General features: G+C 43.6%; 2 protein-coding genes across 5 annotated transcripts in view; one reads left to right on the top strand and one right to left on the bottom strand.

The window, feature by feature from the left end:
• Glt8d2 (glycosyltransferase 8 domain containing 2) overlaps positions 1-20,875 on the bottom strand; it is a 32,963-nt gene extending 12,088 nt beyond the window's left edge. Inside the window, exons 1-7 of one of the 3 annotated variants that reach the window (XM_090328529.1) lie at positions 20,713-20,875; positions 11,065-11,215; positions 7,244-7,289; positions 5,464-5,556; positions 2,643-2,814; positions 1,715-1,832; positions 223-307 (exon numbers count right to left, since the gene is read on the bottom strand). In XM_090328529.1, coding sequence (XP_090184655.1) covers positions 223-307; positions 1,715-1,832; positions 2,643-2,814; positions 5,464-5,556; positions 7,244-7,262 — 487 coding nt within the window. In that variant the 5' untranslated portion in view covers positions 7,263-7,289; positions 11,065-11,215; positions 20,713-20,875. Of the gene's footprint in view, positions 1-222; positions 308-1,714; positions 1,833-2,642; positions 2,815-5,463; positions 5,557-7,243; positions 7,290-11,064; positions 11,415-20,712 lie in introns of all 3 variants that reach the window. The other 2 variants (XM_090328528.1, XM_090328530.1) reach the window with 2 other exon arrangements.
• Positions 20,876-21,010: 135 nt separating this feature from the next.
• Positions 21,011-23,587, top strand: part of Hcfc2 (host cell factor C2) — a 32,321-nt gene continuing 29,744 nt past the window's right edge. Inside the window, exons 1-2 of one of the 2 annotated variants that reach the window (XM_090328532.1) lie at positions 21,011-21,188; positions 22,936-23,084. In XM_090328532.1, coding sequence (XP_090184658.1) covers positions 21,026-21,188; positions 22,936-23,084 — 312 coding nt within the window. In that variant the 5' untranslated portion in view covers positions 21,011-21,025. Of the gene's footprint in view, positions 21,189-21,961; positions 22,163-22,935; positions 23,085-23,587 lie in introns of those variants that run through there. The other variant, XM_090328533.1, reaches the window with a different exon arrangement.

Below are 23,587 nucleotides of genomic sequence, written 5' to 3' on the forward strand. Positions count from 1 at the left end.
CTGCAGACAACCATCACAGTGTTGTCCTCAGAGAGCCAACTGGGTTAGCTTAGAAAAGTATCAACTCCTGCTTTCAAAATATTCCCAAACTTACAATGATGCTGCACTCACAGCTTGAAGAACATTCAAAGCCACTTAGCGACTAGCTACATGGGAAATGAAGAGATGGCCATTATATATCAGCAGCTCCTTTCCAAGTATTCCAGCAGTCAGTAAGTATACCTTGTACAATGACATCGTCGTCCAAATAGATGACTTTCTCATGTTGGTGAATAAGCAAAGGGAGATAAAATCGAACAAAGTTCAGCTGTGAAAACAAGGGAGATCGTGGTAGGGAAGAAGTTCAAGTCAGCTTTGACCAGGTCCTCATCTGGTGTACAGCACGTTACCTCACATGAGTTTAGAGGGCCTGGTCTATCTGGGTTCTTGGGCTGAAAGCAGAAGTGACTCTTTCAGCTCCAATCCCTACCACTCAGGCTGGGTAAACCACTAGTGAACCACAATGAGCCATCAATGTGAACCACTGTGGTAGGAGACACCAAAGCTCCCTAGTCAATCTAGGGTGTGGGCTGCCTGTTTTCCTCTACCTCCATCATTTAGATTCCTCTCAGCTAAGTCAGGTTAAAGTTGTACAGACACACAAACACATAGTTACATGTGTCACACAGTTCAACCTTTTAGCGTCTTGACACAAAAAAGCATGAACATAGTTGGTGAAGCATGGGCTAGTGGGGGGATGTTTTTTTCTTTTGTTGGTTGTGGGGTTTGACCTCTGTGCCTAGGTGCTGTCCTTGAGCTCAAGGCACACTTGAGCCCCAGCACCACTTCCGGTTTTTTGGTGGTTATTTGAAGAGGTTCACTGACGTTTATACCCGGGGTGGGGAGGGGCTGGCTTTAAATCTCGATTCTCAGATCCCAGCCTCCTGAGTGGCTAGGATTATAGGTGTGAGTCACCAGCACCTGGATTTTAGTGAAAGTTTTAAAGTTTGGGTAATGACAATGTGTTTAATCATCATCCTAACTCAACTCATATTTCAACAATAAGCATATGGAATTGGGGAATGATCATATCATACAGAGCTTAGAGTTTAGTGGATGCGAAAGGATGGATTTCAGTAATAGTCACATGTAAGAGGTGGCTGCAATTTCTGTAACTCTGTCATCAGAAACATTACTCTAGTTGTCATTGATGGCACACCTGTAATCCCAGTACAAGGGAGGCTGAGATGGAAGGACTGAGAGTCCAAGGACAGCCTAGGTCACAAAATTAGATCCTCACCCAACCAAACTTCCTATAGGACAAGGTCCCTTTTGTAAGCAGGAAAATACTTTGATTTCCAATGCTAGCAAGATCAGTGGCATCTCCTAAAAATGCTGACAGTGAGGCCTAGAATCAATCACACTGCTGTCTCTCCTTAGCTTCTGGCAGGGTCAGCTAACTGGAATGTCTATGCCAGTACATAAAACAGCCCAGGGACTGGGAGAGTTTGTTCCTCCTGGCTTCACTGCCCCCATCCAATACACAAATTCATTATATTTCTGATGCCCCATTTCTGTTTAACAGACTCATTATGCTTATGTAAGCATCTTGGATCCTTCCTTAGGCAGGTGGTCCATAAATTATGAATAAAACAGAGTTCTGCGGAGGCCTGTGTACATCTGGGAGCTACTGTTCCACAGGGAACAGTGTTACTTGCACATCACCCATACTTACAGGCTGTAAGAGCTCAGGCCTCGAAGCATCAGGTCGAATCTTTCCTTTGAGGACCACAGGGTTGAATTCCACTATTTTAAAGTTTATTTCTCTTAGTTTAGAATGCTCAATCCATTTTCTAAATAGATCACAAAAAAACTCATTAAATCTTTTTTCAGGTATAGCTATGATTAGTGGGAGGGGGGAACTACCAGCTCCCAGTAAGAGTAACAATTTTATTTTTAAAATTTTTGCCAGTCCTGGGTCTTGAACTTGGGGCCTGATCACTGTTCTTGCACTTTCTCAAGGCTAGGACTCTACCGCTTGAACCACAGCACCACTTCTGGCTTTTTCTATGTATGTGATACCAACAAATTGAACCCAGGTGTTCGTGCATGCTAGGCAAGCATTCTACCACTAGGTCAAACTCCCAGCCTGAGAGTAGTAATTTTTTTTTTTTTTTTTGCCAGTCCTGGGCTTGAGCTCAGGGCCTGAGCACTGTCCTTGGACTTTCTCAAGGCTAGAGCTCTACCACTTGAGCCTCAGCACCACTTCTGGCTTTTTTCTATGTATGTGGTACCGAGGAATCGAACCCAGGTCTTCATGCATGCTAGGCAAGCACTTTAACCACTAGGCCAAACTCCCGGCCCAAGAGTAGTAATTTTTAAAAAGAAAGACTGACAAAAGCTGCTGAAGGGCTAGGGCTCTTCCTTTCATTAGACATTGTGCAGGCAGAAGCTTTGTCTACCAAGTCAGGGAAGTTTTGCTTCATTTCTTTATCTGGACAACTCAGTTGTTAGGTGAGAGGTGAGCAGGTAAACCTCAGGGTGTCTCCTCATTCCTTTTAATACTGGTTATCAATCCCAAAAGGAAGTGAAATCTGTTTAAGGTAAGACAAGGAAGACTAAAAGGATGTGGAACAACCCCAAAGACTCAGTGCACAAATCACCGAATTCGAGGCAGGGTGCTGTGCAGCCCAACCACGTAGAAGATAATGTTGGCTTCAGTGTTGCTGTAGATGCTGTTGATGGCAGCCATGGCTGCGCCCATGCGCCCTGCGGCCGCGCAAATCACCACGGGGATCTCCTCTTCCCAGTCCTCTGGGGTCGTGGCAGCAGCATCTGGGAACGGCAAAACCGGTGACTTGGAGCAAGAAGGACTTGCGGGGCCACTTGCCTATCTTGCACATTTCTGGAGAGGGCTCGTTGTTCTTGGGCCCAGTTTCTCCCTCTCCTCTTAGAAAAAAGTGTTCCAATGACCACGGGCCCACACCAACCACTAAAACTATTTCCCCAGACTCCCTGCCACTCTGTGTGATGGGGTTCAAGTAATAAATGCAACTGCTGGGTTCACGCTTTTCAATGCACCCTTGGTATTAGAGTAGCCTTTCCATCCACATGATGGAAAAAAGGTGAGTTGGGGACATCAAAGCCATGGAATTTCTAGCTGGATGATAGTGCAATTGACATATCAGCTTTTCACTTGAAAGAAAAATTAAACTTTTAAGTCCTTATTATTTCAGAGGTCTCATCTAGAAGCCGACCCTAGAACCATACATGGGGAGGGGGGGGGGATTAAAAAAAATATAAGAACAGAAAAGCTTTGTTGGCTCAACAGTTCTCTCAATTCTTCCCTAAATTGGAATACTATCTTACCTATGACTGCTATAAACTATACTGTTTGTCATTTTTCTGCCTCATTCACTCTTAAGTTTCTCAAATGCTGACAGCAAGGGAAAGGAAATAAATGAAAGAGCATGACTAATGCACAAGATGAATAACTGAACATTCTTTCCAGCAATGAAAATAAGACATCCATGCTACCATATCATATTTTGGTGCCACAAGACAATTGGTAGGTATGAAGAATAATTATAAGAATCTATCTATAGGGCACATCTAATGTTTGCTTAAAGCTTAGTCTGTGTTTACAGACACCTTCTTGCAAAATCTCTTGTCACTCTGGCATAAGGTAGTTCTAGCTGCTACTCAATGCAAGAAACATTGATTGAAACTAATCTCTGGGTACAGTACAGACATGGGGTCCTTGGGGGAGCCTGTGATAGTTACTATTTGGAGTTACACACCCTGTCCTGCTCTGTGATTCCCTTACCCGTGGTTGGATGTATGTGCACACTGAACTGTGCACATCTTCCTTCATCCCTGTGCATCTGCTCCCAACTCAGCACTTGGTAGTTGGTGCATTGTCAATATGCTTTGGACAGATGAATGGATAGACGCATGAGTTTGTAGCCATCTCCCTCTTAGCGCTTGCCATACTACCCTTGAACAGTCTGTTTATGAGGCTGTTTCTCCACAATGCTATGAGCTCCTTATACTGCCTGACTGAATCTGGCAGTGGAAGTGCATGAGGAAAGTTTGTAGAAATGAACTGAACTGGAGCCGGGAGTTTGGCCTAGTGGTAGAGTGCTTGCCTTGCATGCACGAAGACCCAGGTTCAATTCCTCGGTACCACATACATAGAAAAGCTAGAAGTGGTGCTAAGTCTCAAGTGGTAGAGCTCTAGCCTTGAGAAAGCCCAAGGACAGTGCTCAGGCCCTGAGCTCAAGCCCAGGACTGGCAAAAAAAAAAAAAAAATGAACTGAACTGAATTGGTGAAAAGGACCAGAGAACAAGATTCTCAACAATAGCTCATGGATATTCTGAGTGGCAAAGTGAGAGAAAAGCTGAAAAGTTGGGGCAGAATCTGGCTGCTAGGTACAGGTAGAGACCTTCAGCAGGCAGCAGGCAATATGAGGATGAAAGTAGGAGGGAGGCATTTCCAGAAAAGAAGGGGCAGCTAAGAGGAAGTTACGTGCCCTGTCATACCAGCTGAAGATAAACTAAGCTGTAAATATAGCTCTCTGCCAGGAGATGTCCCTGAACAGGATGAAGGATAAACTCCTTCCTCAGGAGTTGTCTGCTGCATGGTGGATCCACTGTAACAGTGGGTGCTGCAGCCAGCCTATTTAACAGTTTGCCTGTCGGAAACTGTCTTGTGCTGAACCAAATCAGAAGCCATCATAACATGCTACCAGTTACCTGCTTCTTCCAACCAAGCCCCACTTTCCACAAGGCCACCACCTCCAATAGCTTAATCAAATTTTGAGTGATAGTGGGCTGATACATCAATAAGGCAGAGCCCTTGTCAAAGATCCAATTATTTCCCAAAGTCCCACCTCTGAAAAGTGCTTGTATTAGGTCCAAGCCTGCAATACATAAACCTTTCATGGGGGGAACTTCCTGTCTAACCCCCCAGAGAGGCTGTTTGGGCAATAATGAGAATGAACCAGTAAGGAAAGAAGAGGAAATTTTCATAAGCAAAAGGTTGAGAGGCTCCAAGAAATGGGATGCAGAGGAGTGTGGTATAAGATCGAGCCTGGGCCAGGAGTTTGGCCTAGTGGTTAAAGTGCTTGCCCAGCATGCACGAAGACCCGGGTTCGATTCCTTGATACCACATACATAGAAAAAAGCCGGAAGTGGTGCTGAGGCTCAAGTGGTAGAGCTCTAGCCTTGAGAAAGTCCAAGGACAGTGCTCAGGCCCTGAGCTCAAGCCCAGGACTGGCAAAAAAAAAAAAAAAAAAAAAAAAAAAAAAAGATCTAAGAGCCTGAGTATCACCTGGAGCCCATCAGAAATGCAAATGTTCAGGGTGCTTAAGCAGGCCCCTCTAGTGAATCCTACAAGCTAACAAACTTGTCACTTGCCCCTGAGCCCCAGGACTCAAAGGTTCTCATAAGTGTCCTTTCTTGCTGGGTTCCACGCTTGCTTACCCACTTCCCTCCTGAGCACAGCTCCTTTATGAACTTTCTTGTACACAATCCCACAGAGGGTCCCAATCAGCAGGAGAAGCAGCACTTGATTAACTGAAAGGCAAAGGGAAGCCCATCAAAGATTAATCTATGAACCTAAAGCCTAAAATTTCGATGGCAGTGGGAACATTGTGATTCCTGTCAGGACATCAGGAGGGGTTAATCTGGCATCTCTGTTTAAGCACATATACAGAGCAAAATTTTGACCTGCTACGCAGTTTTCAAGATCCACAAAGGAAGTGCATGGAAGACCCAGCCTAAAAGCCAGGCTGAAAACCTGATCATTGCATTGCAGGAGCTATCTTTGCAGCTACTGTTGTGCATAGTCAACAGTGATACAATGTTTGTTGTGAGCCAGTCCTAATTATGAATAAATGGGTTTTGGTTCCAATTCAGATTCAGCCACTTGCTCAGGATGATGTATTGAACATTCTTGCCCTAGATAAAAGGTTATAAAAGTTCAGGAGATGCAGGTAGAAGATTCACTGTCCAATCCAGCTCTGGGAAAACGTGTGAGATCCTATCTGAAAAACAAACTGAAGCAAAAGAAGGCCTGAGGGTGTGGTTCATGAGGTAGAAGGCCCTTAGTTCAAATCCTCCCCCAAAAGATAATTTATTGGTTTTATACTGGTTTATTTTTTTTACCCCAAAGCAAGTCTCTGTGTGCCTTCTCAAACTATGTTCTGAGGCTCAGTGATTCTACCCTGTGACTTCCAGTTTCTCTTTGCTTGCTGGGTTATTGGATTCAACGAAAGACAATCCCGTATCAGACTCAATGTAAACCAACACTATGGAGAAGTAGAAGAGACAAAGTTCTATACTTAGTAACAAGTTTGATCAACGTTCACATACCACAGCATTTGGGGGAGATGGCTCAACATCTTCCATTATCTGACCCCTCCAACTGTGGCTGATACCACTATCATAGATTCCCATATAAAATTAATTTTTTAAGTTAAGTATGTTCTATGAAATATTTAGAACATACACTACATTATTCTTGTGAGACTCAAATTTAACAGAAGTGCTCTGCTTTCATTTACAAAATCAGATAGCTCTACTTCGAGAGTAACAACACCAAGATCAGGTTTCTGTGTTTTCCCCAAACACTTAAGTGACTAGTCTAAAGTCAGCATACACCTAGCTTTTGATGGATCTGAATATCTGAAATGACCCTTTAAGAATAAGAATACAAAATTATAGCCTCACACCTATAATCTTAGCTACTCATGAGGCGAGGAACTGAGAATCTCCATTCAAAGCCATCTCAGGCAGGAAATTTCATGAGACTCTTATCTCCAACTAACTACTAGAAACCCAGAGTGGAACTGTGGCTCAAAGTAATAGAGCATAAGCCTTCAGCAGAAAAGCTCAAAAATAGTGCCCAGGACCTGAGTTGAAGCCCATAACTGACAAAAATGAATTAATTACAATTACTAAATTAAGTATGAATATGATATAAGTTATATTTTCAAGTTTTACAGAAATATATAATCCCAAAACACTTAACAACTTTCCATGGGAATCTTTCTGAAATGATACCAAGAACTGAAGGAGCCAGAGGAGGGGAAGAAGTAGAGGAAAAGGAAGGGAGAAGAACATGAGGGAGAAGATGAAGGATGAAGAGAGAAAAGGAGGAAGAAGAGGAGGAGGAAGGAAGAGGAGGAGAGGAGAATGTTCTTAGCCCCAAAGCTTTCTTCTGAGATATCCTTTTCACCATCTTCAAAAGCTGGAATCCTACCTTTTCGTAACAGAGCCATGTGCACCCACGTGGTAAGAACTGGGACCTGTGGGTTAAAGAATAAAGTGTCATTTAAAAGGGAGTCAACTGGGGCCAGGACTTTGGCCTAGTGGTAGAGTGCTTGCCTAGCATGCATGAAGACCCAGGTTCAATTCCTTGGTACCACATACATAGAAAAAAGCTGGAATTGGTGCTGTGGCTCTAGTGGTAGAGCACTAGCCTTGAGAAAGCCCAAGGACAGTGCTTAGGCTCTGAGTTCAAGCCCCATGACTGGCAAAAAAAAAAAGGTGGGGAATAAATTGAGAATGGCTCAAGAATTCAGGACTGTCAAATATGTTGTGAAATATACGACTACCCTTAACTGCTCTGAATCTAGAACTTTAGACAAAAAACAAACTCTTGATACCCTGACAGTAAAATTAACAAAAATACTCTTGAATGGACAGTCCAATGTTTTCCAAAGTGCTTCTTCCAGCTGGTCAAACTTTACACAGAATCCCCAAGGATCTGGGAAAACTCTTTCACTGAGATTTGACATCATATTTTCCTGAGATACAGCACGCATACCCAGGAGCTTGAGTGTGGCTCATTGGGAGCCCAGGGAAAAGTAGGATCCCACATTACTTAGGACTCTTCTGGGATCAAGTTTCGGGTGCCTTTTGATCCATGTACAGTTTTAGGTGCTAGGCATTCATCTAGCTTTTCAGGACTATTAAGTTCATTCTTGGACCGGTCTTTGTCCATGTGGCTCCTCCCCTTACTCCATGAAGGAAGGAAGCCATCTGGTCCTGAGGGAGCAAATGAGGCCAAGACTAGGGGAAGCCTAGCTCCTAAGGTTGTGCCTTCCTGGATGTCCCCATTTACTTAGGCCAATTAATTCTCCCTATCTTTAAACTGCTTTGGCATATATTTTCTTATTGATGTGCATTCGCTGTGGCCAGGATGGTATATATTTATATATATAGTTTTCAGATAATAAAGGTACTGATAGACACTGTTCAATTTGTACTCCACTTAGATTGACTATTGAAGTACAAATTCCCCTTTAATTTTACATCACCATCTTTCAGGTGGATACAGTACTATTTTTTTCCAATGTCTTCAGTCATGGGGCATGAAGGCAGGGCCTGGATGCTGTCCCTGAGCTTTTTTGCTCAAGGCTATTGCTCTAACACTTTGAGTCACAGTGACACTTCTCAGTTTCTGGTAGTTATTTGGAGATAAGAGTCTCCTGGACTTTCCTACCCAGGTTGGCTTTGAGCCATGATCCTTAGCTCTCTACTTCCTGAGTAGCTGGGATTACAAGGGTGATTCCCAGTGCCTGCTCAAATGAGGTTTAGCAATTTGTTGAAAACTACAGAGCTACTCTGTGGCAGAGCAGGGACTAGTTATGAGGGCTCTCTGACTTCAAAATCCATCAACCAGGGGTGAGTTTGGCTGCAGGTAAGAGGTTTCACTGTATGTTGAAATTTCATAGCACATAGATGAGGTTGTCACTGTTCTGATGGTGAACTAGCCGCCCGCCCCCCTCCCCCCCCCCACCCCCGGGCAGGAAAAAAAATGCTGTGATATCTTTCCCTGATAGCAAGCTGCCAACACTGAAATCTCTACCACTTGAACCATGCTTTTAGACTTTTGCTTTTTTTTTTTCTCAGTCCTGGTGCCTGAACATTCTCCTTTGGCTTTCTCAAGGCTAGAGCTCTACACTTGAACCACTTGAACCACAGCACCACTTCCAGCTTCTCTATGTATGTGGTACCAAGGAATGGAACCCAGGTCTTTGTGCATGCTAGGCAAGCACTCTACCAGTAGGCCAAACTCCCAGCCCTAGCCTTTTGCTTTTATTGTTAGTTGTTGTTTTGTTCTGTATTGTTTCTTTCAGATCATAAGCTAAGATTGCTTGGACTGGCATCAGGCTGTGATCCTCCTACCTTTATCTACTGAGTAGCTGTCCTTAACTACTGACTGCTTCTTTTTCCTCTCCTCCCCCCCCCTCTCTCTCAGCTTCCTCATGCGCAACTCTATTCTGCCTCAGTTTTAGTATCATGATATGCCTATACTTTTATCCCCAGCACAGACTCCCATCTGAACTTCAGACTCCCAGATCCAGCTGGCACTTAGTATCATTGAAGGCATCCACAGATCACAAACTGAAGTTCTGACACCTCCCACAGAGCTTCTACCTCCCACCATCTTCCCTAAACCCAGTAATGGTTGCTCCATCTTTCTAATTTCTCTGGCAAAGTAACTCAGAACATGTCTTTCCTGCTTAAAGCTCTTCATTGGGACCCATTTTCAAAGGGTAAAGTTCAAAGTTCTTTCAAGATGTTTAGAAGCAGATTACTTATGCCCTGGCAGTCAGAGCTAAACATTTTTTTTTCTCTTAGGAAGCAAATAGGAAGGACAAAGAAGACAAAAACAGATCCAGAGTAGAAAAAAAGAAGGATTTGGGGGAGGGAGGTAGGGAAGGAGGAAGGGAGCGAGCAGGGAAGGAGCGAGCAGGGTCTTGGGGAGATGATGTGTAAGGATCTGGGGAACACTTGGATGATCAGACTGTCCGAGTAAAGAATATATCAGCAGCAAGAGTGCTGCCAAGGGCGAGTGTGTGGTCACTTTTGTCACTAGAGAAATTCATCATCCCTGAGGCCTCACTATTTTGCACACCCTGTGTTATGTCCTTGACTGAAATTACATGCTTTTATTCCCACTGAAGATGAGAGCAAGTGCAAGTGCAAGTGAAGGTGCTGAGTCCAGCTCACAAGATGTCACCCTCCCTGTGAGTTCAACAGCAGCACCCATGTTTTCATTTCTGCAGTGCGCAGAGCTCTGCTCTTAGCTGTACTGGAGGAGGACTGGAAGTCTATTTACATAACCCAAAGGGTTTCTACAGAAGCGAAAAGCCAAAATATTTAGAGGAAAGGGAAAAGATATTAGATACCAAGCTACCTGGGGCCAAACAGCTGCGGCAGGATTGATACTTTCCCGCTACACATATAGATGTTTAGATTTTTTTGGGGGGGAGGCGTTGGTCGTGGGGCTTGAACTCTGGGCCTGGGCACTGTCCCTGAGCTCTTCAGATTAAGGCTAGCATTCTATCACTGTACCACTTCTAGCTTTCTAGTGGTTTATGCCTGGGCTGGCTTTGAATTAAAATCCTCAGATATCCGTCTCCTGAATAGATAGGCATACAGGCTTGAGCTACCAGTGCTCAGTTAGATGTTTAGATTCTATCTCTCTCTCTCAATTAGGTTAAATTAAGCTTTTCCAATAGATTTCTCTTGCTGATAAAGACATTTTTTTTGAATGTTGAAAAGCATTTTTTTCAAACCTAAACATCACAACTTCTATGCTTACAATAAACCTCATAGATTTCCACAACAGCTAGTTCTCTTGTTGGGGGAGGCCCTCACAACAGTTTCCTAGGACAAATTCCAAAATTATGAATCAGAATCCAATTAAGTGATTTGGGCTGAATGACAGACTTAAACATTAGCACGTATCTGGGTTCTCTGCTTATCTCTATGCTTGCAACTTCACACAAATAGCAAGTCACATATTGTGGGGAGAGAGGGAGAGTAAATTTTGGTCTGCCATTATAGTCAAGGATGGGCACACAGACCATCTTAGATTTGCTACGATGGCAATAAAAAATTTTCTTATTAGAATGATGCTCCAAATCAACAACTAAAGTGCTCTGAAGAGTTTGTATAGGTTAGAGACCTGTGACTTACTTCCTTTAGTCTGTAGCAAACAAAATGAAGGAGTGCTGCAGATTGGCAGGGTGAAGTGGAAAAACAACACGTAAAATTTTCTCTATTTACCTGATAGACGGGGAGAATAGAACTTTAGGCTCCTTGGTCCAGAAGCGATGCACACCCAGTGTAGTGCTGCCCTTCACACTGCTGCTTTTGAGGCTTTTAAGATCCTATAGGAAATCCCAAAGGCTGGAGAGCCCCAAGGCCAATATTCCGCCTGAAAGAGAACATGCCTCTCTGTCTGGCATGCACCCCTCTGCTTACGTTGACTGTGAGTGGCTCGGGTTTCTTCCACTCATAAGCAGAGCAGCTGGGAATCCAGACACTGAAGGCAGGGAGGCGGCCCCTGAGAAACCACTTCCAGATGTGTAGGGCTGGCTTCCCTCAGCCAGATTTTCTCTCCCAGCCTCTGCAATCTGAGTGCAAATATTGAAAACAAGGCTGTTTCAGAGGAAAATACTGAAAACCAGAGGATTGCAGAGTGAATTCCTACTGTACCTTGGGTCTAAGGTAAACTTTAAAAGAGACATGAAAACAGAATTCATGCCAATTTTGAGACTCTCCTGCTCACTGAAATGTCACGGTCACAAATCAAAGAACTATGGTCTCATTTTACCAAGGAAATGGCAATGTCAATAACCAAATTCTAAAGTTTTGGATACTTTGCCTGGTCATGAAGAGGAATCCCAGACAGAGCTGGAATGTAAGAAGCTGCTATATTTCTGTCATTGGTCCTCAGAAATCAGGCTTGGTACCAACACTTTGCCTGGGATTGTGGAATTTATTCTGCAGTGCCCAGTTCCCACAGGATCTAGGGATCTCCTTTTGTGCTTGGTCCTTGCTAAAGTGGCTTCTCCTTCAGAAATGCAATATTGCAAGCCACCCTGTAATTTTAAATTTCCTAGAAGCCACTTAGTATAAAATATTAACAAGTCATCATAAACTCTTTTGCAGTTTTTAAAATCTGGTATATATTTTATATTTGTGGCAAATCTCAATTTAAACACCAAACTTCATTGGAAATACTGGATACTTAGACTTCATTAAATTTACAGTTCATGAAGTAGATTCATGTATTCAGGTTGGCTCAAATGCACTTAAAATATTTCCAATAACTGAATCAAATATGTTTTTTGAAAAAAATTTCTTTATTGTTATTATAAAGTTGATGTACAGAGGGATTACAGTTACATAAGTAAGGTAATGAGTACATTTCCTTTTATACAGTGTCATCCCTTCCTCCACCCTCTCCTGGTCCCTCCCTCCCATCGCCACCTGCAAGTTGTATATGTGGTTCATTTTCAATACATATTAAGGGTTTTTTAATTTTTTATAATCAAGCAGTTGTACAAAGGAGTTATAATTCTGTAAGTCAGGTTATGAGTATAATGCTTCTTGGATAATGAGTTTTTCAATTCCAGTTAAAGTTAATAAGATGTAAAATCAGTTCTCCAGGCCATGGGTCCCCTGATAAGCATTCATAACAAAGTGGCTAGTGGCCACTGGGTTGCATAATACAGCTCCTGAGGATTTGGTGGGGATTCTCAGGCTGAAGCTTCAAAATGGGAGTATCCTGAATACCTCCCATTTGCACAGAACTTTGAATACTTCCAAAACATTTCTTTACCGTCTATTTCACTTCTTTCTCATAATTCTCTTAGGTAGATTGAGTTTTAGCTCAATGTTCAGATGAGTAAACTGAGACTCTAAGCCAGGTAAAATTCAACTTCTCAAAGCAAGTTAGTGAAGAAGCTAGGATGGGGATGAAGCTGCACTTCTCAACTATATCCATCTTGCTTATATTGCCCCACCTTTACTTCAACTATCTCCTTGAAGCATGTTGTAGACACTAGAGATTTGACTGTGACAGGAATGTTACATTACACCCACAGTCTTCACCTGGCTATCTACAGCATCCAAGGTACATGTATAGAATCATCCACAACTCTAAAGCTCTCACACAACCTAGTAGGCTTTACATTGTGCCATTCTAGTCCTTCTAGTAAGCTGTACACCATCTTAAACCACAGTGTCTCCCAGTGTTTTAACAAAGCACAGCCATGAGCAGGTACTTCTGTTTATGATAAGCCACATATATGATGGCAACACCATGGTATTGTAAAGAAGCTGAAAATTCCTATTGTATGGTATTTTACTGTACTTTTTCTAAGTTTAGATATGTAAGTACTCACCACTGTGTGACAGCTGCCTAATGTGCAGCACAGTAATATAGTGGGCAGGTTTATAGATCAGGAGCAATTGGCTAGACTATGTAGTTCAAATCTAGATGGTTATATCATCTACATTTATGTCCATATACTCTGATATATACACAATAGTGAAATTGCTTAACAATGCATCTCTCAGAACATATCCCTGGCTTGTTCATGACTGTCTTTGTATTTGTGTATTCCAAAGATCACATTTATACTTTGGTCACCTCTGAAAAGTCAAAAGGTTCAATGGTACTATAGGATATTATGTTCTAGGTACTTCTGCTCCAGTCCTGTTTACACGTACCTATGCAAAAATAAGGTCATATCTCCTGGCTCTAAGTTAGCCACTGCCCTTCCAGGACCATGTGCTATAAGGTAGAGTAGGGCCATCCCCAAGGTAGTTCTCAAAGCATTATGAAGGAAATGTCTTGGCTGACATCTGTCCAATCTAGATTCCAAAGATCGTGTCATATTTTTTTTCATATGGTCCCATATAAAAGCTATTGTGTTAGTAGATTCCAACAAGAAAGGAAGAATCAAGATTGAAATAGTTGTTTCTCTAGAATCTGTTTGTGATTCGTATTAACTTTGACATAGATACAAGTCTCTCCAGTCATTGTTCCTTGTACACTTTTTCCACAACCTTTACTGTCTGTAACTCTAGTTTCTTTTGCCTTTATTCCTGCTGTGCTACCCTCTGAGGATACAAGAAGCATGTTGATCTATGACCTATGTTACCATGTTTTGCTTTTTTTTTGGTCAGTCGTAGGGCTTGAACTTTGGGCCCTAGGCACTGTTCCTGAGCTCTTTAGCTCAAGGCTAATGGTCTACCACTTGAGCCACTGTGCCACTTCCAGTTTTCTGATTGAACATAAGAGTCTCATGAACTTTCCTGCCAGGCTGGCTTTGAACTGCAGTCCTCAGATCTCAGCCTCCTGAATAGTTAGAATTACAGGTGTGAGCCACTGGTGCTCAGCCTATTAATAGAGATTCTCCTTTATAGAAGAATTAAGAAGACGCAGGAAGTGTCTGGTAATGCTATGCAATGCTGTGACTCCAAGCCTGGGCTGTGGAAGTGCAGTTGGTATAATTACATGTTACTATAGGTCTTGCCTTCAGTTTCCTCTTCAGTTAACTAGGAAAGCCTAATAGTACTTGTGAGAGTGAAGACACTATACACAAAGTCCTCAGAGTCCCACAAGTGGAAATTGTTGTTGTTCCAAACTGTGTTTGAGATTTACTGATATTTCATTGATATAGTTGAATATTTAAGGGAATAGCTTCATGTTTAATAAGGTAATTGACAAAGATTGAATATACTCAAAGTGATTAGTATGACTTGATATGTTTCATATAATTAATTGTATACTGATTATTTTCTTTATTATTTTTTTTGCCAGTCCTGGGCTTGAGCTCAGGGCTGAGCGCTGTCCTTGGACTTTCTCAGCCTCAGCACCACTTCTGGCTTTTTTCTATGTATGTGGTACCAAGGAATCGAACCCGGGTCTTCCTGCATGTTATGCAAAGCACTCTACCACTAGGCCAAACTCCTGGCCCTATTTTCTTTACTTTTGTTCCCTTTTCTCTTTCTCTTTTCTTTTGTGTAGGCTTGAACTCAGAGCTTTAAACTTGCTCAGCTTCCTTGCTCACAGCTGATACTCTTCCCCCTGAGCCATGCCTCCACTTCAGCATTTTGCTGGTTGGTGATGAAGTCTCAGTTTTCCACACTGGCTAGCTTCGAACTTCAATCCTCCAGGTTTCCACCTCCTAAATAGCTAGGATTACACGTGTGAGCTACCAACACCCAGCATCATCTTATAACTTTAGTTGGTGCCCCTTCACCAACATCTAGCCTTTTTCCCACTGTCTAGTCCATTAACTATTATTTCACTCTCAGGTTCTATGAGGTAGACATTTTTAGATTCTATACATATGGTTGTACAGTATTTGTATTTCTGTGCCTGGTTTATGTAACTTAGCAAATTGTCTTTCATGTTCATTGACATTGTTGCTGATAGCAGGATCTCATTGTTCTTTATGTCAGGCTAACAGTAACTTTATAACTATGTGCCACCATTTCTTTATCCATTCACCCACCATCAGTCACTTAGGTGCTTTCTATATCTGAGCTATTGTGAATATGCTGCAATGAATGTGGGGGTTATGATCTCTCTTCCAGGGCTGGGGATGTGACTCAGTGAAAGAGTGCTTGCCTAACATAGTCTCTGTGTTTCATCTCCTTTACTGCAAACAAAATTCCTTTCGAGATGCTGATTTCATTTCCTTTAGGAAATACACCAGAAATAAGATTGTTGTATTATATAATAGCTTTGTTTTTATCTTTTTTAAAGCACCTTCTGCATTATTTTCCATAGTGACTGTGCTAAAAGTACTATTGTTATTGAATACAGAAGCCCCAATGCATGAACTAGGAAAAGGGATTATAACTAATTTATCTATACCTTTTAAAAAGTTTAAATGGGCTAAATGCTTCTAGAAGCTCTGCTGATGACCTAGCAGCCTTTAATTTTCTTCTATTTTTTTCTAATTGAAACACTATTTTGTTTGAGACAGGAATATCTATAGTTAAACATACCTCCCTGGATGTCTCAGAACCAGGGTGGCATGTAAGTAGAAGTCTGCTGTCAGGGATTTCCTAGAAAGCTATTGGTTTTGTTTTTTTTTTCTTCCTATAAGGAGCTGTTCAAGTGTTTTTGTTTTGTTTTGTTTTTTATTGGTGGGGTAATGTATAGAGGGGTTACAGTTACATTCACCAAGTAGTACATGCATTACTTCTCACACATTGATACCCCTTGTCATGTTTTTGTCCCCATTTCCCTCTCCCTCCCCCTCCCAATCATCTTATTCCCCCCCTTCCCTTTCCTATTTCAAATAAAATAAATTTATATACAATATACCAGGTAACAAAGTCAGATACAGTAACAATATTCAAGTGTGTTTTGTTTTTGTTTGTCCTTTCTGAAATCTAACCTTGATGGTGGAAGTGAAGCAGTAAGCCTTGAGTCTTACACTGTACTGAATATGGCCACATCAGCTTTGCAAAGAGCATGCAAGGTTGGATCAGTAATAATCCTGATGGGAGAGGACTCACTACAATTAGGTAACAGTGGAGACTTCTTTTAAAAAGGCACTGTTGGAAAAGGTGTAGTTGGTGTTAGGAAAATGTGTTTGTCATCCCTTGCTTTTTATTGGTAGTACACTGCTTCTACATATTGAAAAGAAGAGTTATCTGGAAAACAGGTTCAGGCATGCCCTTCAAGAGGAATTCCATAAGAATGAATTTTGTTATCATAGGAGGCAACAGTTCTGTGCATGTTATTGATACCGAAGTATTTCCAGGGGGACAAGATATGGAGGTGAAGATTGTGATATTGGTGATCTTGGCCCTGTGTAAGCCTACACTAATGTGCTTGTTTGTGTCTTAGTAACAGAAAAAGTTTAAAAAGCAATGCAAATAAATAGGTTATATCAGAAAGCCTAAGTGTATAGTGAACTATTCTACCTTGGTTTGCATAAGTATACTTTATGATTTTTGTACAACACCTAATAATGTGTTGCTTAGCACATATCCTCTTATTAGTGAAGACTATACATTTCATATGCATTTTAAATTTGTGGTGTCATTTGCCAACAAAATACTCATCTGAGTCATTATTACATCATGTTTATTTTATATTATTTGAAGATTTAACAATCATCATTTCTTCTTGCCAAATGGGCCTGTTTCCATTAAGTGTATTACTTTTGGGTAATGTCTCAGATAAAATTTATTAAGACTGATAAAGGTGGCTGAAAGGAAAGGATGCATTCTGTAGCGGCAAATGAATCACTACATGATGTCACTGATAAACATTTTCATTGCTTTGTTTCCTGTGGCTGGGCTCCAAGATCAAATATAAGATGGAGAAATTACAATAGTAGCCTCAATCTTTTCCTGTTCAGTGATAGGTCATCTCCTTGATGGCCTGAGATTTAGTGCAATACTCTTCCTCACAACCCGCTGAGATGTAGCAATTGCCCTTGCACAAAGTCTTGGCACTTAGGTGTCCTCTCTCCTATATGTTATAACTGCTTTTCTGACTTTGTTGTGCCAGGACCCCCTTTTGGTCACTAGGCTAGTTTATTTCTGACCTACAGCCCCATCTTGCTCTTACTACTGGCTTCTTCATACCTTGGCTGCTGCTCTAGCCAAGAGTCAGGGCTGGAGCCTTGTGATTTGCAAATGGCTCTTTCAGACACCAGCTGCTTCTTCTATCTACCTGCCAGCTCTCCTCAGAGGCTCTTATCAGACATCTGCCATAAGTCCTTGGCCTGAGTCCTTAGTTGAAATTAAGGTATTCCTTGGTGCTTTCAATTCATATTTGCCTGAAAATGCAGCACTGTCTGCAACCTCTGGCACTAGTCCTTGTGTTTACTATAGGATTTGCTCTAGGACTGACTTGAAATTCAATGCCCTAAATAGGACAAGAGGAGTAGAAACAGCAGTAACAGAACGAAGATGATGGAGCCGTGCGTGGTGGCTCACACCTGTAATCATAGCTACTCTGGAGGTTGAGATCTGAGGATTAAGGTTCAAAGCCAGCCTGGGCACAAAAGGATTTGAGACTCTTATCTCCAATTAACCTCTAGAAAATGGGAAGTGGGGTTTGGCTCAAGGGTAGGGTTGTAGCCTTGAGCTAAAGAGCTCAGGGACAACTCCCAGCCCAGGGGTAGGGAGGTAGCCTTGAGCTGAAGAGATCTGGGACAGTGCCCAAGTCAAGTTCAAGGCCCATGACCCACAAAATAAATAAAATAAAAATGAAGAAGATGATGGTGGTGACAATGGAAGCATATAATGACATAGTGAAAACAGAAAGGAAATAATCTTCCTACTAAATGCACAGCATAAGTACAGAATGGTCCTTTCTCTGCATGGCAACACCATGAGAGAATAAAGAGAAGACTTCCATGTCATCTGCCACTTCCTTAATTGTGTTAGTCATTGTTTGATTTTCTCTGGCATACACAAAATAAAAAACTGATCCATAATGTTTATAACCCTTGACCTAGGGGTACAATGAAGGCAAAATATTCTCAAGACAAAAAAGCTTGCTTTAATCTAGTCCAATAATAACCAAATTTGTAAATCCAATAGATACTTCTTCCTCTCCTTACTGAACTCTTATCTGGCTTTTGAGGGAAACAGAATGACTAGTCAGGAGGTCAAATTGACATTTCAAAGCCCCAAATGAAGCACTTTCATAAAAGTGGAAGTGGATTTAACTCAGAGTACTCAGTTCCCCTTACCTCTTAAATGTTGGCTTCTTACGATATACTGTTCTTTGCTTGTCTCTTCCCATTCTCTCTCTCTATTTTTTTCTAAGAAGTTGCTTCTGTTCCTATCTTGCTGAAACCATGACTTTGGACTTCTATCCTCCAAAACACTGAGACAATAAATTTCTACTACTGTTGCAATGTGTTCATGTGTTTTAGTACAGTGGCTTGAATTCAGGGCCTTGTACTTTTGGCTGTTTTTCCCAAGACCCTACCACTTCAGCCACATCTTTACTTTCTGCTTTTTCCTGGAACTAGAGATAACTGGAGTGAGATTTCTCTGCCTGAGCTGACTTTGACTATAAATCCTCGGATCTCAGCCTCTTGAGTAGCTAAGATTATAGGCACAAACCACCTATTCCTAGCTTCCACTGTGTTAGGACACAAGGTCTGTGGTCCTTTGATGCAGCAGTTCTAGGAAACTAACATATTCCTTAGCTAAGCAACTACCTACCATTTGCAAGCTTTTTGTTTTGAGAATATTTTGCCTTCGTTGTTTTCCTAGTCCAGGGGTTCTCAAACATCATGGATAAGTTTTTTTATTTTATTTGGTAGTACTGGGTCTTAACTTGCTAGTCAAGTATGCTACTACATGAGCTACGCACCCGGGCCTTTTGGCTTTAGTTTGCTTCAGATAAGGGTCTCACTCTTTTGCCCAAGGCCCCTTTGGACCTTGATTCTCTTACGTCCATTTGCCAAGCAGCTGAGACCACAGTTGAGGGCCACCATGCCTGGCTGTGTTTTTTTCTCTTCTATTCTTTCTAAAAGGTTTGCTACTTTTCCTATTTTTCCCTTAGTCTTTTGCTACAAGGCCATTACAGAAAAATGCATCATGTAAGCACTAAAGTCTAGAGATAAAAGAACAGTTATTTAAATGCTTTGGGTTTTATGAAAAACTCACTGATTTATCCCAACTTGTCCAGCTTTGTTTCAGATCTACAATTTTTTTAATAACAAAAACACTTATGAGCCCATGAAGACAAATATCTTATTCTTCGTTTTCCACATTCTTTTTAGACATATTATGAAACGGGGCTAATACTCCCATATGGAAAAATACAGTGAACGTTGGGGAGTAGGGGACATGTGGAGGCTTAGTATTTGCAAAGTCCTGGTTCAACTCCAGCACTGCAAAGGGAAAACAGACAGGCAGGGCAAGAGAAACTTTAAGAAGCAGAAGTTGGGAAAAAAAGAGTATAAATATGCTTTTTGGAAAAAGGTGGAGAAACTATTACTCAAAGGAAGCTTTGGTGGAGGAAGACTTAGGTAGACTTAGATTTAAGCGAGGTGGTGGAATGCGCCCACAGCACAGGAGAAAAACTGGGATGAGGGAGATGAGGGAAAAGAATTTTAGGCAAGTTACTGGACACTGTGTGGCTATTTTCTTCAGTACCTTCTTGAGAACTAAAGAAGGGATTTAAAATGCTTAATTTTTTTTTTCAAGCTGGAAATCTTGTTAATATAAATTTTATTCTGTATTTAAAATATATGGCTTGATGTTAGGGGACACAATTAGTAAAAGGTTATCGCAATGAAATTAACACCTCATTATCTCATATTTATGTGTGTGTGCGCGCGTGTGTGTGCATGTGTGGCAGGCACAGTTTAAATCCTCATTCATCACGCGTTCCACGCATACAATTTATTTGCTTAATGGAATTGTACCTCTGTGATAGGAGAATGTGAGATCTTTTTTTTTTTTTAAAGGGGGGGGGGGGAAGACTGCTTTCAGAGGGCTGTCCTCTGACATCAGAAGTCCCGGTTTGAATCCTGGCCCCAGCCCTTTCTCTCTCTTTCTCTGTCTGTGTGTGTGTGTACCTGAGCGACCTCTTTATGGCCCACGCCTCATCTCCCTCACCCCCCACGGGTGTCAGTTAACAGCGTCCACCTCACTGAACGGTTTTGGAAGACTGTGAGCTAAAGACGTGGACAGTCACTTAGGGATGGAGCCTGGATCAGCTAGCCGGCCGGTCGTGTGCTCCGACCACACAAACCCTGAAACACCTTTTTGTGGGTCACTATTCCTAAACTCCTCATTCGGACACCCCCGAATCCGCCCCGGAACCCCAGCTCCCTCCGGCTGTCCGGGCGGGCCTAGTCTGGGAACCCGGGTGGGAAGCTCGGAGTGTGCGCGACTGGCCTGACGTACGGGACGGTGCGGTACCTTCTCCCCGCAACATCCACCGGGAGGCTCTGGGCGAGGAGGGTGGACTCGGCCGGTGGGGACCGTCTCGTTACCCTAAGACCCGCGGTCGCCCGCCGTCGCACGTCCGGACTCGTCGCCCGGAGCGGGGAGCACCTCCAGGTTTTCCCAGGCCCGCAGCCAGGCCCCAGGGCGGGCGTCGTCACGTGACCTCCGCCGTGCCCGCGCGCGCACCGCTGGAGGCGGTGCCCGCCCTCCCCGGCGGTGGGGGGGCAGAGCCCGGGCACTGCAGTGCGCGCGGGGCATTGTGGGCAGAGGGGCGGGGGTTGGGAAGATGGCGGCTCCCAGCCTCCTCAACTGGAGGCGGGTTTCCTCCTTTACGGGGCCGGTCCCCCGGGCCCGGCACGGACACCGAGCCGTGGCTATCCGAGAGTTGATGATCATCTTTGGCGGGGGCAATGAGGGCATCGCGGACGAGCTGCACGTTTACAACACCGGTAGGCGCGGCGGCGGCGGCGGCAGCAGCGACGGCGACGGGTCGGGCCCCGCCTGTGGGACCGCGGAGGGGGAGGGGAGGCGAGGCGGTGGCCGCGGCCCTGACAGCTGTCACCTCCCCAGTCGCCGCTTCTTCCACCCGGCAGGCAGCGGAGAGCGTGGGTCCGGCCGCACGGCCGCGGCTCGCAGCATCTCGGAGAGCCGAGCCGTTTCCCCGGGCCCGCGGGGTGGAACGGACCGCGGAGCGGCAGCGCCCCGGGCGGGCGGCCCCCAGCACCGCCCCCTGCTCCAGCCCTGCTGGCACACCCGGGGCCGGAGACCGTTTCCAGCGCCCGGGCCTCTCCGCAGAGGGCTCGCCGCTTTCGGGGGTCGGGGGGTGGGGAAGGTCACGGGGAGGGAAGTCGGGCGCGAGACCGCTCCGCTGTCAAAAAGCAAAACCGCCCCCCCTCCCCCGAACGATCGCTCCCGGCCTCGGCCGCCTTTGCCTTCCTCCCTCCCGTCTTCAGCCGGTGAGGACGGAGCACGAGAGGCCTCCGGTACTCAGCTCCCCAACGGCCCGGCATCCGGCAGCGGCGGGCAGGATTTCCCCCAGTGGTGGCCTACTGCCAGGGAAGTGCTTCGTGGGTGACACCAGCCCCCTCTCGCTGCATGGCCGCTTCGCGTGTGCCGAGCCCTTGTGGACTGGCCCCCCACCCCCGTCCCGAGTTCCACCGCTCCGGGAGGCCCCTCTTTACCTTCATGGACTTGGAACTTCGTGTCCCCCCCCCCCCCCCAATTCGTACATCCTCCAGCCACCACGAGAAATCAGTTTCCTTAGGGGTCAGGCCAATCGCCGAATTTGGGACCTGTTTTCCTGACAAATGACGTTTCTTGGGCCAAACAACTGACTCACGATGATCATGTAAAAAGTTAACCCCCCGAGAACAGTGGAGTAGGGGAAAAACTTTTTGTCATCGCTTCCCCAGCTCCCCAGCATGTAAGGTTAAACGATTACTTGCTCTGATGTGGTGTGAATACCCTGGCTTTAGAACAAACTAGACCTAATTTGTCATTGCTTTGCTCGGCACCCTGGATCCAGCATTTAAGTTACCAAACATTTCAAGACCTCAGTTTTTCTACTTGTAGAATAGAGATGATATTTGGTAGGATTTTTTTTGGGGGGGGGGGAAGCAACGCCATTGACACTTTGGTCCCGATGATTCTGTGGTAGGCAGAGGTGGTGGTGCAGCGTACCCTGTACGTTGTAAGATGTTAGTCTACGTAATCAACGTAGTCTCCAGGTGGAGGCCCGAGGATAGCTTTCAAAAGGTCACCAGACCCTGTCTCAAAATGCAATGTAAACAGAAAGGATTGGCAGTATGGCTCCAATGGTGGAGCCCAAACCTAACATGCTGGAGTCTCTTGAGTTGAACTCCCAATGACAAGAAAGAAAAAAAAATGTTTGGTAACATCTCTGGACCTGGCCTCTACTCTCTACATGACAGTCGTCGATAGCTAAAAATCAGTGTCCCTGGGAAGCAAAATCATCTTCATGAGAACCTCTGGAATAGAGGATGCATGACAAATGATGTTTCATGGGCCAAACAACCTAATCACAATGACCATATAAAAGTTAACACCAAAAACAGTGGAGTAAGGGAAAACTTGTCACAGCTTCCCTAATACCCCAGCATGTACTTTAGAACATACTGATAGACTGTGACAACTATTATTTGTTATCATTGATTTTAATTTTATTTTGACAACTAGTTACAAATCAGTGGTTCCTACCAGCAGTTAGAGGAGACATCCCTCCAGGCTGTGCAGCACACGGATTTGTCTGTGATGGTACCAGAATATTAGTATTTGGGGGCATGGTTGAATATGGAAGATACAGCAATGAGTTATATGAGTTACAAGTAAGTATATTTAAAATTTATGGTTTTAATCTGAAATGGTCATAATAAAACTGATGGTAATTCCTCAGAAGATCACAAAAGTAGCATAGGTAAAACTTCAAGAGCTTCACATATTATAGCTTCAAAGTAAAGGTGTCCACTTAAAAATGCCAAAATTCGGGGCTAAAGGTAAAGTGCTTGCCTAGGGTTCACAAAGCCTTGGGCATCATCTAAGCAGAAAAAGCCAGAAGTGGTACTGTGGCTATCCTTGAGAAAGCCCAAAGACAGTGCCCAGGCCCTGAGTTCAAGCTAGGAAGGCAAAAAAAAAAAAAAAAAAAAGCCAAAGTTCCTAATGTAAATCACTTGTAATCAACATTACTTGTATGTCTTATGTATTTGGGTTTTTGGGTTTTGGTGCAGGGCTCCAATTTTAGCCTGTATCAAAGCACCTGGAGGATTTGTAGAAACAAATGGTTGGGTCATGCTGTCAGCACTTGTTTTTCTACCCAAGTTCCTAGCTTCTA

This window comes from Megascapheus bottae, chromosome 2 (assembly GCF_031878675.1).
Source record: "Megascapheus bottae isolate mThoBot1 chromosome 2, mThoBot2.hap1, whole genome shotgun sequence".
Classification (NCBI taxonomy): Eukaryota; Metazoa; Chordata; class Mammalia; order Rodentia; family Geomyidae; genus Megascapheus; species Megascapheus bottae.